Source organism: Anoplophora glabripennis, unplaced genomic scaffold, assembly GCF_000390285.2.
Source record: "Anoplophora glabripennis isolate ALB-LARVAE unplaced genomic scaffold, Agla_2.0 scaffold1, whole genome shotgun sequence".
In the NCBI taxonomy this organism is placed as follows: domain Eukaryota; kingdom Metazoa; phylum Arthropoda; class Insecta; order Coleoptera; family Cerambycidae; genus Anoplophora; species Anoplophora glabripennis.
In genome coordinates, this window is record NW_019417028.1 from 1,770,346 (window position 1) to 1,784,055 (window position 13,710).

The 13,710-nt window shown below is 31.7% G+C and overlaps 1 protein-coding gene across 1 annotated transcript in view; it reads right to left on the reverse strand.

Moving 5' to 3' along the window:
* LOC108910862 overlaps positions 1–13,710 on the reverse strand; it is an 83,318-nt gene that overhangs the window by 55,638 nt on the left and 13,970 nt on the right. The window contains exons 15-27 of the mRNA XM_023455829.1: positions 12,439–12,571; positions 12,152–12,335; positions 11,859–12,024; positions 11,418–11,502; positions 11,177–11,333; positions 7,871–8,344; positions 7,611–7,801; positions 6,936–7,112; positions 6,349–6,498; positions 6,199–6,289; positions 5,576–5,935; positions 4,580–4,646; positions 19–601 (exon numbers count right to left, since the gene is read on the reverse strand). Coding sequence (XP_023311597.1) covers positions 19–601; positions 4,580–4,646; positions 5,576–5,935; positions 6,199–6,289; positions 6,349–6,498; positions 6,936–7,112; positions 7,611–7,801; positions 7,871–8,344; positions 11,177–11,333; positions 11,418–11,502; positions 11,859–12,024; positions 12,152–12,335; positions 12,439–12,571 — 2,818 coding nt within the window. The remainder of the gene's footprint in view (positions 1–18; positions 602–4,579; positions 4,647–5,575; positions 5,936–6,198; positions 6,290–6,348; positions 6,499–6,935; positions 7,113–7,610; positions 7,802–7,870; positions 8,345–11,176; positions 11,334–11,417; positions 11,503–11,858; positions 12,025–12,151; positions 12,336–12,438; positions 12,572–13,710) is intronic.

A 13,710-nucleotide genomic window follows, 5' to 3' on the forward strand; every position in this document is an offset into this window, starting at 1 on the left:
AAGTATCAACTAATTTACCTGTCTTCTGTATTAGAAACAAGACTGTTGCTTATAGCAGAGTAATCCTTGGGATGTGTTACGTCTACTGCAAATCCAGCTTTAAAATCAGGTTCATCCAAACAAGGAAAAGCACTCCTCGCATACGTTGGTTTGAAATTAGACTCTATTATGACCTGCTTGTCATCTCCATCCATGTAAGTACTTTTAACCAAACCCAAACCGTCTTCGGAAAATTTCCCAGTGAATTCCATGAACAACCAGTTATCTTCGCCTTGCTTTAAAGTCGTTGGACACGTGATTTTTAGTATGTCAGCCTCATCGGAGGTGTCGAACGTACATTTTTCGTCGTCCTTTGTTCTTGCTGAACCTATGGTAATAGAGTCGCCATCTTCGTGGATGTAGATATCATCGGAATCGGTGGAGGTGCGAAGACTAATATTTACGGTACCGCTGTATTCGGTCTCTTCTGGATCAATAGTAAGAGAAAGATCATAAAATGTTGGCACTACAGTTTGTGGGAGGCGGTAATCTAAAGCTGAGCAAAGACTGGTTAATGCGAGCAGGAAACATGTTGCTGTTTTGAATTCACCCATTTTTGCTTCTGAAATAACAACATTACATAAATTTTTCGACAATAAAAACGCAAGCAAATGTAAGAAGAAAGAAAACATATACAATAGGTTGTCTAGATTCTATACGAGATACTAATTAGTTCATATTTTGAAGTAAATATCAGTACAGTTGTGTAGAAAGTTACACAAAAATTTATTAGTTTCCTTCAAATATGCATCAAAATTTCAATAAATCTGGATACCACCGCAATGAAACATCGTCCAGGAGGGTAATGGTGACCTGCCTGTAGGTTTAGGATAAACTCCACATATGTGAGCAAATAAATGGGTGACAAACGCAAAGTTATAGTCAAATGTTCTCTTCTCTCAAAACTTCTCCAGAATGCAATTGAATAAAATAGAAACACTTCTTGTGAAAGCTAAGGCTACGTTTGTTAATATTAAGGTTTAATATTTTATTATACTATTCGACTAATATAAGAGACAGCCTTTAAATGACATTATATGTGTAATAATCTTAACACTATCAGTTTAAATTAATTTGTTGCATTTTATTTCCTCAATTAAACATAATAAAGAGTGGTCCAAGATAGGAACCTTGAGGCACACCTGACAAAGGGACACATGTTGGTCAATCAAATATGGGTGACACCAAATCGTTTCAGTTTATGGAGGTGTAAAAATGAGTTCGGAAATCTAGAAAACATTGTATATAAAATATTATATGAAGCATCACAGAAGATATTAGACATTAATAGATTTGTCTTATTTTTAATGAGCAGTCCCTCATTTTTCAAAAAAATAAACGGTAATGTATTGTTAAATTTTCGCACACTCAACTAACAAATGCAAGGGCAAAAACTTAAGAAATATAAATATACCTTTTTGATCTGCTGGTGAGTAGTTTGAAAATGTATAACTATTTTGACTGGAAACTAAAACTTTTGCCACATCACTTCAAATGATTTTGGTTGATTAATTGGGAAAAAACAATTTTCATAAAATGTTTATCTGTAGAGTGCTGTTTGCAGAAACAATTGATTATTGATTATCGTGCAGATTAGTATTCTCTTCATGGCGTCTGTGTGATAAAGTGGGTTGTTTTGGCACTAGTTAAAAAAAAGTACGTTGTTTGATCCAAAACATTGTTCTATTTCAATTGATATGATTTCCAAAGCTCAAAAGTTTCGAAGCTTTCATATATACTGAGATATAATGTACTACCTACAGTTCTATAACATTGTGGAAAGAGGACAATATTTAACAAAATGGCGCTTTACATATTCATACATGTTCCTATATCTGCATATTTTAGTAACAAAGAATTTTAATAAACAGCCAAAGGATAAGAAAATTTATTTATTAAGATGTAGAACTGTGCATTTTAGAGAGATAATATATCGATTATTGAATAAATTGCCGAAATTCCACGTCCCAATATCTGTATTTATGTACCTAGGATGAAAAAACAACCGGTGCGAATAGTTTTTTCAAGATACAAGCAGGTACAGCAAGAACTGTAAATATTCAAGTCGCCATATTTCTCAAGCAAAAAGACAACACAAATTGAATTCTTCCTTATTTATAACGAATAAAACAAATAATAATATCAATTCTCTTACATCCAGTCTTGAATAAGTATATAAAAGCAGCTATATCTAATATATTATTGCCTCCTCCTTCAACACATTCTTCAACTATACAAAATATTTAATGGACCAAATTTAAAATAATATTAAATTACATAAATATAATATCGAATATGAATTAGTAATATTTAAAAAACTATTAATTCTCCTTCTGCTTATTTCTATATACGTGTTAAGTTGTGGAATAAATATATTTCAGATATTTCCTTACCCATAAAAATCACGACTAAAACTAACATGAACAGTAATATCATTTACAGATTTAATAAGAGAAATGTTAGCAAATCTAATCAGACCAGTGAATCAGTGAGAGAATCACGCCTATTTAATCATTTTTATTAAATACGGATTTGTTGCGCAATTATTTGTGACAATGGCATCTGTTCATGTATCATAAGAAAATATAGATACTGTTCCTTGAAGATAAGAAAAATAGAAAACTCTCTTCACTACTTAAAGGACAATATTTACCGTAAAATTGGCATTGTATTTCTTAATTTTCTTCTTTTAAAATAAATATGGGAACACGAAACTTATAACAATAGGGATCAGGTTCAGTATATATGTATAAAAAATTAATGTTATTATACTTACAGAATATAAAAATCAAGGGTTGCTTAAGAAATATTTACAAACGATATTAAATCTTAATAAAGATTCTTAGTATAGATATTTCAATATTGAACGTAATTTAATGATTCATCCATTTACACTTAATTTTAGCGTACTTAAAGACAAGGTATCTCAAAATTATATCAGTCATGATTTACTCCTTTAGAAAATAATTAAATGAAAACAATTAACAAACAATAATGTAATACTTGATTGATATTAAGGGACATCATTTATAAAATAGAATCACAAGACACATGTATTAAATTTATAAAGGTGATGTCCTAGGACAAATTTAATAAACCCTGGACATAAATCTTTCAATACTAGGAACTATAAGGAAGATTTATTGACGTCAATACAAATTAAATGTCAAAAGTATCTAACAGCAGTATATTAAAAATAAAATCAAATTAAATAAGATAGTAGTATAACACAAAACGTCGAAGGTATTAAGGGTGTTATAGGATAATAATGCCCTTGGTTGAAGTACACTGTTAACTTGGCCCAATATTACCACATAACCTTAATTGCCAAAGGGTCATGCAAATTTATTTCAATTTTGATATGTTTACCAATAACAGTTTAAAATTTCATTTAATGTTTCAAATGTTTTTTTTAATTTTTACTTTAGCAAACCTTTTATCCAGACTGATTGGTACGAGAATCTAGTTGGGTCTAATTTTCAGAAAGATTACTTCAGACTAACAGCAAAAAATCGATTGCTTATTTCTGAATAGACCAGAGCAATCAAAATGCAAAATTTATTTTTAATTTGCCACTTATGTAACGAACAAATAATTACTCGATAAAGTTAATACATATTGACAATGTGAAACAACTTAATACTTTAATTAATATAACTAATCTAACCTCGTTCATTATTAGATATGTTAATGCTAACCCACGAAAAATATTTGTACAGTATGTGGAAAGTTAGATAAAATTGGTAGATAGGAACACTGTATCCTTAATTTATTAAAAATATCCAAAAAAAGTATTGTTCATATATGGAATGTATTTAGGGAACATATAAACATAGTAGTACTTTATTTTTCATTATCACCGTTTGTATTCACTTCTAAATTGGTTATCTGCTCTTATGTGGCCTTATTTTCAAACTTTTCGTCCTTAAATAACTCACGTTGGCGTTGGTAAGACATAGTTAAAAACCGACTAATGTCACTCTCTCATAATAACCGTCATTATTAACAGTATTTTTAATAGAAACAGCTTGGAAACAATAAAAGTTGAAGAATTTTTTGGAGAAAGAAAGGATTTTTATAAAATCAAAGTACTTCAATCGATTCTATCCGAAAGAACTTAGAGAGGAATCCCTCAGTTCCCTGGACTATTCCTGTTCTAGATAAAGGACAGTCTTATAAATAAAATAAATTGAAAATAGATAAATGTACGTATTTGAATACTTCAGTTAAAACAGACAAGGGTGTTGATAACAACTTTTATTTTCAACTACGACTACAATTATACCTCTAAAAATATCTGTTGGAATTTGCTAATTAAAAAAAAGATAAGTAAGAATGATATTACAAGTAGCAACGAGGCAATTATACCCATTAATTTCACCTTGTTTTTTTTATTGCGAAAAAATAACGTGAAACGTGTATGATATTTATAAGTAGTCACTTATTTCTATGATTTAATCTAATTTTTATCTTCCTACGGAATGGAGTATTCTATACTTTTGACCACTTCAAAATAGTAAATACATTGAATTGTAATTACCTGTCAATTCCATGCGTAATATCACGATCGCTATTTCATATTGCTGATGAGTAATAGTTTTCCGTAACTTTAAGTGTGCTAAAGAACAATACTGTAGCTTTTGTTTCAATTCAAGCCAACCTAATTATTTGCAGAAGAAAATGGAATGTCAGGTAGAAAAAAACTTTCATTTCCGACATATTCTTTTGTTTGAATTCAATAGAGGATGACGCTAAACAATTTGTACCGATCACGAAGAGGAAACGTACAGCACGGATTTGTTTTTTTGTTTGAAATTAAACCATTTTGACATAAAGGATATTCAGGAAGGTCATCTGATTGACGAAGATTTGAAAGCTTTAAATCATAACGATCTACGTCAACCAATCCAGGAACTGGAATGTTGTAGTGTGACAAGTTAATCATAGCACCACGCTTGCATTAAATGGGTACAATTCAAAAACTAGGTGTATGGGTACCACTTGTTTCAAGTGAATCATCATTTAGCTCGTCGACCTTTTATGTCATAGATTGTTTCTGGTGCCAAGAACACAAACGAAAGGCTTAAGTCCAACAGAAAGACAACCTCAGAACAAAAGCTAATATCCATCTGCGTAAACTGATGCTGCGCTCGTGGTGATCTAAGTAATCCCTGATGAGGTTTATTGTCAGCAACTTCGTCGTCTTGAGGCCGCAATAAAATCACAAAAATGGCTATTGAAAGGTCCGGTTTGGAGACTATTCCACATCCACCCTATTATCCTGACTATATCCATCTAATTGGCATCTTTTGGTCTCTATCGAACAAGTTTGTTCTTCCGCTCAAGGAATCTCTTTTAATGATGACGTCCGACTTCAAAATTAGGTTGATGTATTCGTCACTTCCAAACTACCAGCTTTTGGATCGTTAAGAGTTAGAGGAAAATAATAAATGCATCCTTGATTGGATCATATTTTGTTTATTAAAAAGAAATAAAGAAATTGTTAATTGTATATTTTTAAATCACATAAATTTGGATTAATTAGTAGAAATATTATTATATAATTAATGATAAAATACAAATAAAGACAACGAGTTGTGAAGCAAATATGTATTGTTTCACTAGACGATTCAGTGGTACTACTGGGTTCTATTGAAGTAGGTTCATCTGTTATTGTGGAATAGACTGGTGTAACAGTAGTTTCCGCATTAGTATATTCTGTTGTACCTGTACTACCTTCTGTAGTGGCGCTAGTTACAATCTCAGGGAGAATTCCTTCGATAACATCTTGATACTGTTTCGCCCAATAGTTATTAACTGTGGCCAATGTTTTAGCTTTTACCGTAAGCTCTTCGTAACTACTCACAACGTCGTTGTTGGAAATAATATCCTGGAACTGAAAACAAATCTCAGTTTTACAAAATTCGTTCGAGGTATCTGATATGCCAAATCACAAATCATTTTGAAAAAACCATTACACCCTCATAATGTCTCTGAGGATGCATGACGCAGAATAATGAACAAGGAAACGTCATATAATCACCCGAACACCAAAAAATTATTAAAAGTTTTAATGTATGATCTTTAAACACTCACTCAATTTGACCTTAAATTAAAACTGAAAAACTTGAATGATTTTTTTCTTGTAATGTTACTAACTTGTTGCAACTGCTCGTCAGTAGTTAATTTTTCAGCAAGCGCCAATATCATGTCAGACAGATAATATACTTCGTTCAGATCGCCGTTGAAACTAAAAAGTAATAAATACATTATTAAATTATTTATTTCTTTCCACGTATCATAGCTTACATGGTTTGTATATCTGCAATTTTGCTTTCTAAAACCGACATAGCTGCTTCGATTCCTGCAGAATTTGATAAAACTGATTCGAATACAACCATAGTGTCTTGCCTTTTGATAGATGAAGAAGTCAGGGGTACCGCAAGGTTCAGAAGGTAACTAAAGAATATACGTGTTAAACTGTTACAGCAAAAGAATACATAAATAAGCAAATTCTTTTATTTGTGCTTAAAAATCGAGTCAATGCGCATTTCTGGAGAAGTCTCTTTTGCCTACTTGGGACTTTTGTTGATGTCAGTTTAGATACACCCAACAAACAATGCTTTGAATTGATGCTAAAATGAGTTACATACACTTGCAACTGAAAATACTCGACTAAATAAAATAATTGGAATTGAGATATTGTGATCTTGAGATTCACTCACTTCTCATAAAGTTTCATACCTTTCCTCTTCTTCTCCTTTTAAGGAACATGTTCTTTATTCTAATTAAAGTTAAATAGTGCTCCTGCTTTGATACTTAAACATTTAGTATTGGTTATTTATTAGAATTTTATATTATTCTAAAATACAGATAAGTTAGGAATTGCTACTTACTTCTCAAGAATTCCTTTGTCTTCAGCACATCCAAGTGCCTGTAAAATATCATACTGCTCATGTACCGATGATGATGACTGAAACACTGACCACAAGAAGTTCCAGTCTTCAGTAACATTTTTACTGTACCTTATACCGTTACAAAATATCATTGGTCTTAGATTGTAGTCATTTATACTAAAAATAAATTTCATTGAAATGTACCCATCTGGGTTTAGTTATATATCAAAAATAAGAGAGAAAATAGTGCTCGTGGAAACTATTTGTGTTATACTTTTTGACATGGTCGTTCTGCTCCCTAACACACTTGGTCTATCTATCTATAAGCTTGAAAGTATACTTTGTAAAAAAATTATTTAGTTTAGTACAGGTCATAACCAACTTTGTACCTGAATCACCGTAACACAGTATGTAAGCTTCAGACTTTATAAATATGTTCCTTGAAACATCCAAACAAAAGAAAAGTTGATGGTGCCAAGTTCTAAGAGTGTGATGAATATTACAATTCTTACCTCAACTTTCATATTGAATCAATAACAGTTTTCTTGAGTGGACTTCCATGTATTTCGATCGTATTGCAAACTTCAAGTTGTGGACCAGTAGACTAAGTGTGTTATTTAATGACCAAAAGCTTATTCTCAACTAACCATAATGAACTTATTTGTACCCACATACCTTGTCTGATCCTTTTTGAAATTGGTAAATTGTCCAATGGCGAAACTGATACATTTCGAATGACCCAATTTGCAAGCCCATTCAATCATCATGATTTTTTTCAATACATCTATTTGCGATTCATTCTCTTGAACAATTAAGCCAGAGACCGGAATATTTATAACATTTTCCATTAGACTTAGAATGTACACCTAAAGATAATTTTGTAAATTCCTGAACCCTACAGTCTCTTTAACTTTATTACTGCAATACAGACCTACCTTTAATTTTTCTTCAACATCATCATCCTTCATTTTCCCTAAAAGGTATGAAAATGCATTAAACGCAGAATACCAGGGATAATAATCAGTTTCGTAGACAAGAGAATCTGACAATTCAAACACTAAAGAATAATCTACTTCCCCTGTTCTAGCAATGTTAAATATATCGTCGATAACCTGTGCTCTGCTCAAAAAATGGATATCCGCTCGTTCAGTCTCATTTTGGAAAGCCTTGATAATTCTCCTCCATAACTCTTCATCGTAGTTCACTCTGTAGTGGAATTTCCCTTGGATATTGAACAGTACCCAAATGCCTTTATGAATGAGGATATATAATCCTTTATCTGGACCGTAATACGTACAAATATCTGGTTCGAAACTTTTGATAGCAGAAGTGGTGTAACTTATTGGAATTGTCCATTGTATATCATCGCTATAAGTTGTTGTATTATCCGTCGGATAGACGAAGCGCTTCTGCAACAAAATTAATGGATTTGTGTTCAAATAACTATAGTCTGTTTGGAAATGAAAGAGAGTAATAAAACCCCGAGATAAGAACCGGCCATAGACGTGGTAATATTTCGTTTCAGGTAATTATCGGGTAACACTAATGCTAACAAAAATGACAGGGATTGGAAAATCGACTATCTACAGACTTTTAAAGGAAACAAAAAATTAACAAGATACTGTAAATCCCCCAAAATCATCTACAGGGAGGTCAAAAGTCGTTATAGATGATTTCTTCAAAAATGTCATTCGCAGAAAAGTACACTCATTTTATTTTAAAAAAGAAATACCAACGCTAAACAAAATTTTAAGTGAACTTTCAGAGGACAACGATTTGCCAAAAATCAGTAGAAGCAAATTATGGGCCGTCTTACGAGAGTTGAATTTTTGCTGGGAAAAGCAGAACAGGAAGTCAGTTCTTATCGATAAAGATGAAATTATTTGTTGGCGAAGATCCTACTTAAGATCAATTAGAAAATTCCGTGACGAAGGGAGGAATATTTATTATCTAGACGAAACTTGGGTCAACGAGGGATATACTGTAACAAAAGTATGGCAAGATAAAAATGTAAAAAGTTTTCGACAAGCATTTTTGGATGGACTTTCAACAGGGTTCAAGGCACCTTCAGGTAAAGGGCGAAGATTAATAGTGACACATATAGGTAGTGCCAGTGGTTTTGTAGATGGCGGTTTACTTTTATTTGAATCTAAAAATACAGGTGACTATCACGAAGACATGAACGCAGATGTTTTCGAAGAGTATTTTACACAGATGTTGGATCTTATTCCTCCGGGGTCTGTAATTGTCATGGATAATGCCAGTTACCATTCACGGCAGACCGAGCGGACGCCTACGACTGCTTGGAGGAAAGCCGATATAATTCAATGGTTATCCGGAAAAAACATTTCTTTTGAAACAAATATGGTGAAAAAGGAACTTTTGACACTTGTCAATCTTAATAAAGATCAGAAAAAATATGTTATCGATGAAATGGCAACAAATCGCCAAATAACGGTACTACGGTTACCACCTTATCACTGTGAACTTAACCCAATCGAATTAGTCTGGGCGCAGGTAAAAGGAGATGTAGCGCGAAATAATACGACGTTTAAATTAAGTGACGTGAAAATTTTGTTAAAAAATTCCTTGGAACGAGTAACTGCAGATAACTGGCAAAGATGTATACATCATGTACAAAAAGAAGAGGAGAAAATGTGGGAACTCGATAATTTAATTGACGTTACTGTGGAACCTATCGTTATCAATCTAGGAGACGAAGATAATTCATCAGAATATTCAGAGGATGAATTTTAATATACCTACTTTTTTATTTTCTTTATTGTACATTTATACAACACTACATTTACTCACCATAATTTGAATTTTCAAAATACATATATTTTTGTGTGGAATAAAAGTCTATTCATTAAATTTAAATAAATATTTTGATAATAATATTGAATAATTTTATTTGAATTACTAAAAACCCTCTTAACCCGGTTATGATGCTTAAAGTAGCCTCATGTTTTGAAATGCTGTTTTTATATTGTTTACTTATAAGAGAAATGGACCGAGAAATTGAAGCGGCATAGACAAAGACGGATTGTCGGGGATTAAATTTTAGCTACCTGCTACAATTTAGTACAGTCCGATCGCACAAAGTTTTGTTAAAAGTACACCTCATCTATACCGAAAATACATAATATAAAAATATTGAATATAAGCACCAGTACTACATTTATTTACGATTTGCATACATAATAAGGTTTTATTACTCTCTTTCATTTCTAAACAGACTATAGTACCAATGGATACAAAAGGTGAATACAAATATAAATGCAAGTCCTTACGACTTTTATATTCGGAGTAGTATACAATTTAATAATTATAATCTAAAGAGTATTCATTAAATACAAATTATACTAATAACTCACCTTCAAATCAAATATTAAAAAAATTATATTATTATAAGCTGTTTAAAATATCATTACGAATTTTGTTACTTGGGAATATATGTTCTTAAAATAGTAGTACATATTAACGAAATTATGATTAAATAACCTAACTGTGATACCGTTGTAGAATATCATCTGAAACTACATAAATTTTCGTTGATTCTTTAAAACATTTTTATCAATACATTTAAGTAAATACAGTAAGGCAAAAAACATTGATAAAAAAGTGTACAAAATAAATCCGTAAGTACGCGTGACAACATTGCCAAACTATTGTTTATATGTCGCTGTCCGCTGCTTTTGATTCTTCCTAAAATTCTGCTGGTGGTGTGCTCTATCGGCAATTTGGAAATTTAAAACGGCTGTTCTATACCAGTAGCGGTCTGGAGGGAATCTAGATTGTCTGTGGTGCAGATTTCATGAATAATCTAATAAATAATATTAGTAACGTAAACGTAATACTACAAATTGGCGATTTTTGAATTGCAGTTCAAACAAAATTAGCTGACGTTTTCTAACGTTGATGTTAATAAATTTCAAGCAACTTAGAGCTAACTAACAACAGAACTTGTCGTAAAATGTTAATGTAAATTAATTTTAATTAAAAAATATGCTTTTTATTACTTTTCAAAAACTACATTTATAATTGCATGTTTTAATTTTGTTGGATCGTGTCTTTCTGTTTTATTTATTTCTATTTTCATCAACAGTACATTTTAAATCCACAGCCAGAAATAATTTAAAAAATCGCTCATAGAATAACGATTCTGAATGTGGAAATATAAATATTTTTAAAACTATCAGAACATCAGTAACATAAGGTGTATTTAAATTATAAATTACCTGCGAAAGTACCAGGGTCTCTTTGTCGTCAGTGGTTTTATCTATTTTAACACTTAACAATGGAAATCCAGCAGTGAAAGCCCAAAGTGAATACAAGTTTTCCATTCCATTATCTTTAGCTACATCTTCTAATATGTTCTGGCCATCTGCATCCGAGCTTATAAAAAAAGTTTATTTATATTAAAGTAACACGGTAGAAATTGTTATATAAGCTTTGCTAATACTTTGTTATGTTCAATACCTGTTTTGCAGATGTTCTTGTATATTTGCTTTAAGTTGGTCTTCTCCTCCTATAAACATGTTTACCATATGCAGCAATGTCGCTCCTATAATGTTATAGTGTAAATGAACGATTTTTTTAGAAATACAAAGTAAATCAGAAAAAATTACCATCATTAGAAAATAAAAACGCTTTATGAAAATTACGCGAAGTGGTCACCTTAAGTCGGTTGGGTGTTAAATCTGAGACACCTTCATCTGGTCTTTATAAAATATGAGAATTTTTCTTTATTTGCAATGTTCAATTGGTATCAGTTGTCTCAAAAAGTCAAAGCAAATGTTTTAGAAGTCGAACTATGCCTTGTAAAAATTAACCAGTTGCTTTAAATTTCTGTTTATCTTCAAATACACCTTTATTATTATTTATTGTTTACGTAATGAAGAAGAAAATAATACTACTTACCCTTTAACAAACTGTGTTCATCAAATTTATTCTCTATTCCCCATTGGTCAGTAACTTCTAACTCATCAGAAGAAAGTGGCTCTACAAAAGGCATAGCATCGTATTGCATTGATTTCTGAACTACTTCCACCACAAACCGATTTGTAAATTCGAACCCTTCGTCGATCTGCAAACGTAAATGGTTTTTTACCATTGAAATGTTTTTAATTGATAGAACTCATCAGCAAATTGAAATACTTGGTTACAAGTACAGAACACATTTTATATTGTTGATTTAGTTGAAGTTAGTTTACCTCATTCGGTATGACATATTTAAAAAACATCGGGACAGCTTCATTAGCCCAACTGTCAGACCACCACAATGTTGAAATTTCTCCACCAAACCACTCGTGACTTATTTTATATGTCATAGACTGTAGTATATTTTGTGTAACTTTGACACTAGTTTCCTCACCTTCATCTAACAGATCTCTTTCTCTGTAAGAAAAATAAAAGAATAATGATAATAGTTATCGACAAAAAACATCTAGGAATGTATCTTATAAAGAAGAAACTGAAAATAGTTGAAAAATATAATTACTTATAGACAAAAAGTCCAAAATTCCCCATATGTTCAGAATAATAATCAGGAACAGCAACTTGATAACATTCAGTACTGCCTATATCCTGGAAAGATTGTCCAGTGAAGTTACTCAATGCATCCATGATCTGACCATAGTGAGTTCCAGNGAGACTTGTGCGGGAGAGGAGGCGGCGTATTACTATTAGGCAGGCCGCAGTTGCGCCCAGGAACGACTTATGGGTTGCGCCCTGCATTTCTAACCCCTGTATCAGCAGATACTTACGGCGTCATTAAAAAAGTTCTCTATGTATCAATCCAAAACTTCAGTATAAGTGCCGTACTGTAGTAAATCACCAAAAACAAGGCCAAAATTTTCAGAAAATCAGAAATATTCCTGTCTTCCGGTACTGCTATTTTTGTACGGCATTAGCTCGAGGTTAATTTTTTTTGTATACTTTAGAAATGCCGTACAAAAATGTTTTGCCTGTGTACTCACCTGTACCAACAAGAATTGACGGTATAGTTTCTAAAGTTATTGTTATATGTGGTAGTATTGATTTATAAGTAATTCATGCTGGTTCAAATGACCCTTTGAAATTTTCCGATGGGCTTGTTTCTTGAAATCATTTAAAAGTTACGACAATTTAAAACTTTCAAGATGGCGTCCTTTATACTGTCGTTGCTATGGAAATAAAAGAATTCAAATAAAACTTATAAACGGTTTAACAGTGTATCTAAAAAGTGTATTTTCAACTTAGGTTATATAAGCGAAATTTGAAAAAAACGACAATTTCTGTAACACTATAGCAGTAGCGTCCTCTAGCGGTGAAGTTACAATTTGTTAATAGATTTTTTACCCATAATTGTAGCACGTCTAGTTTCCTATATACAGCCGCTCCCTATCGTTAATGGATCACCCTGTATAGTTAGCTTTAACAGCAAAGGCTATGATAATAATAAAATAGGTAGATAACATACCTATTTTGTAGATGATTTTGAAGATTTTCTCGAAACTGGTCTTCTCCACTTACAAAATAATTTATCATATGCAGCAGTGTTGCTCCTACAACGTTGTAACATGAATATTACACATTGGTTTAAACATTCAGAATAAATAGGGAAGGAAAAGTTATTTTGATAAATGAATCACCAAAACGTATTGTGAAAATGACAAAAGTGTCAACCTTAACCGAAGAAAAGAATAATGAAATCAAGTGGTAACATAAAGAAAATAATTTATTGGCTGCAAGGTAAATTTTTGGAAAAAATGTAGGTATATTGAAAGCTAAA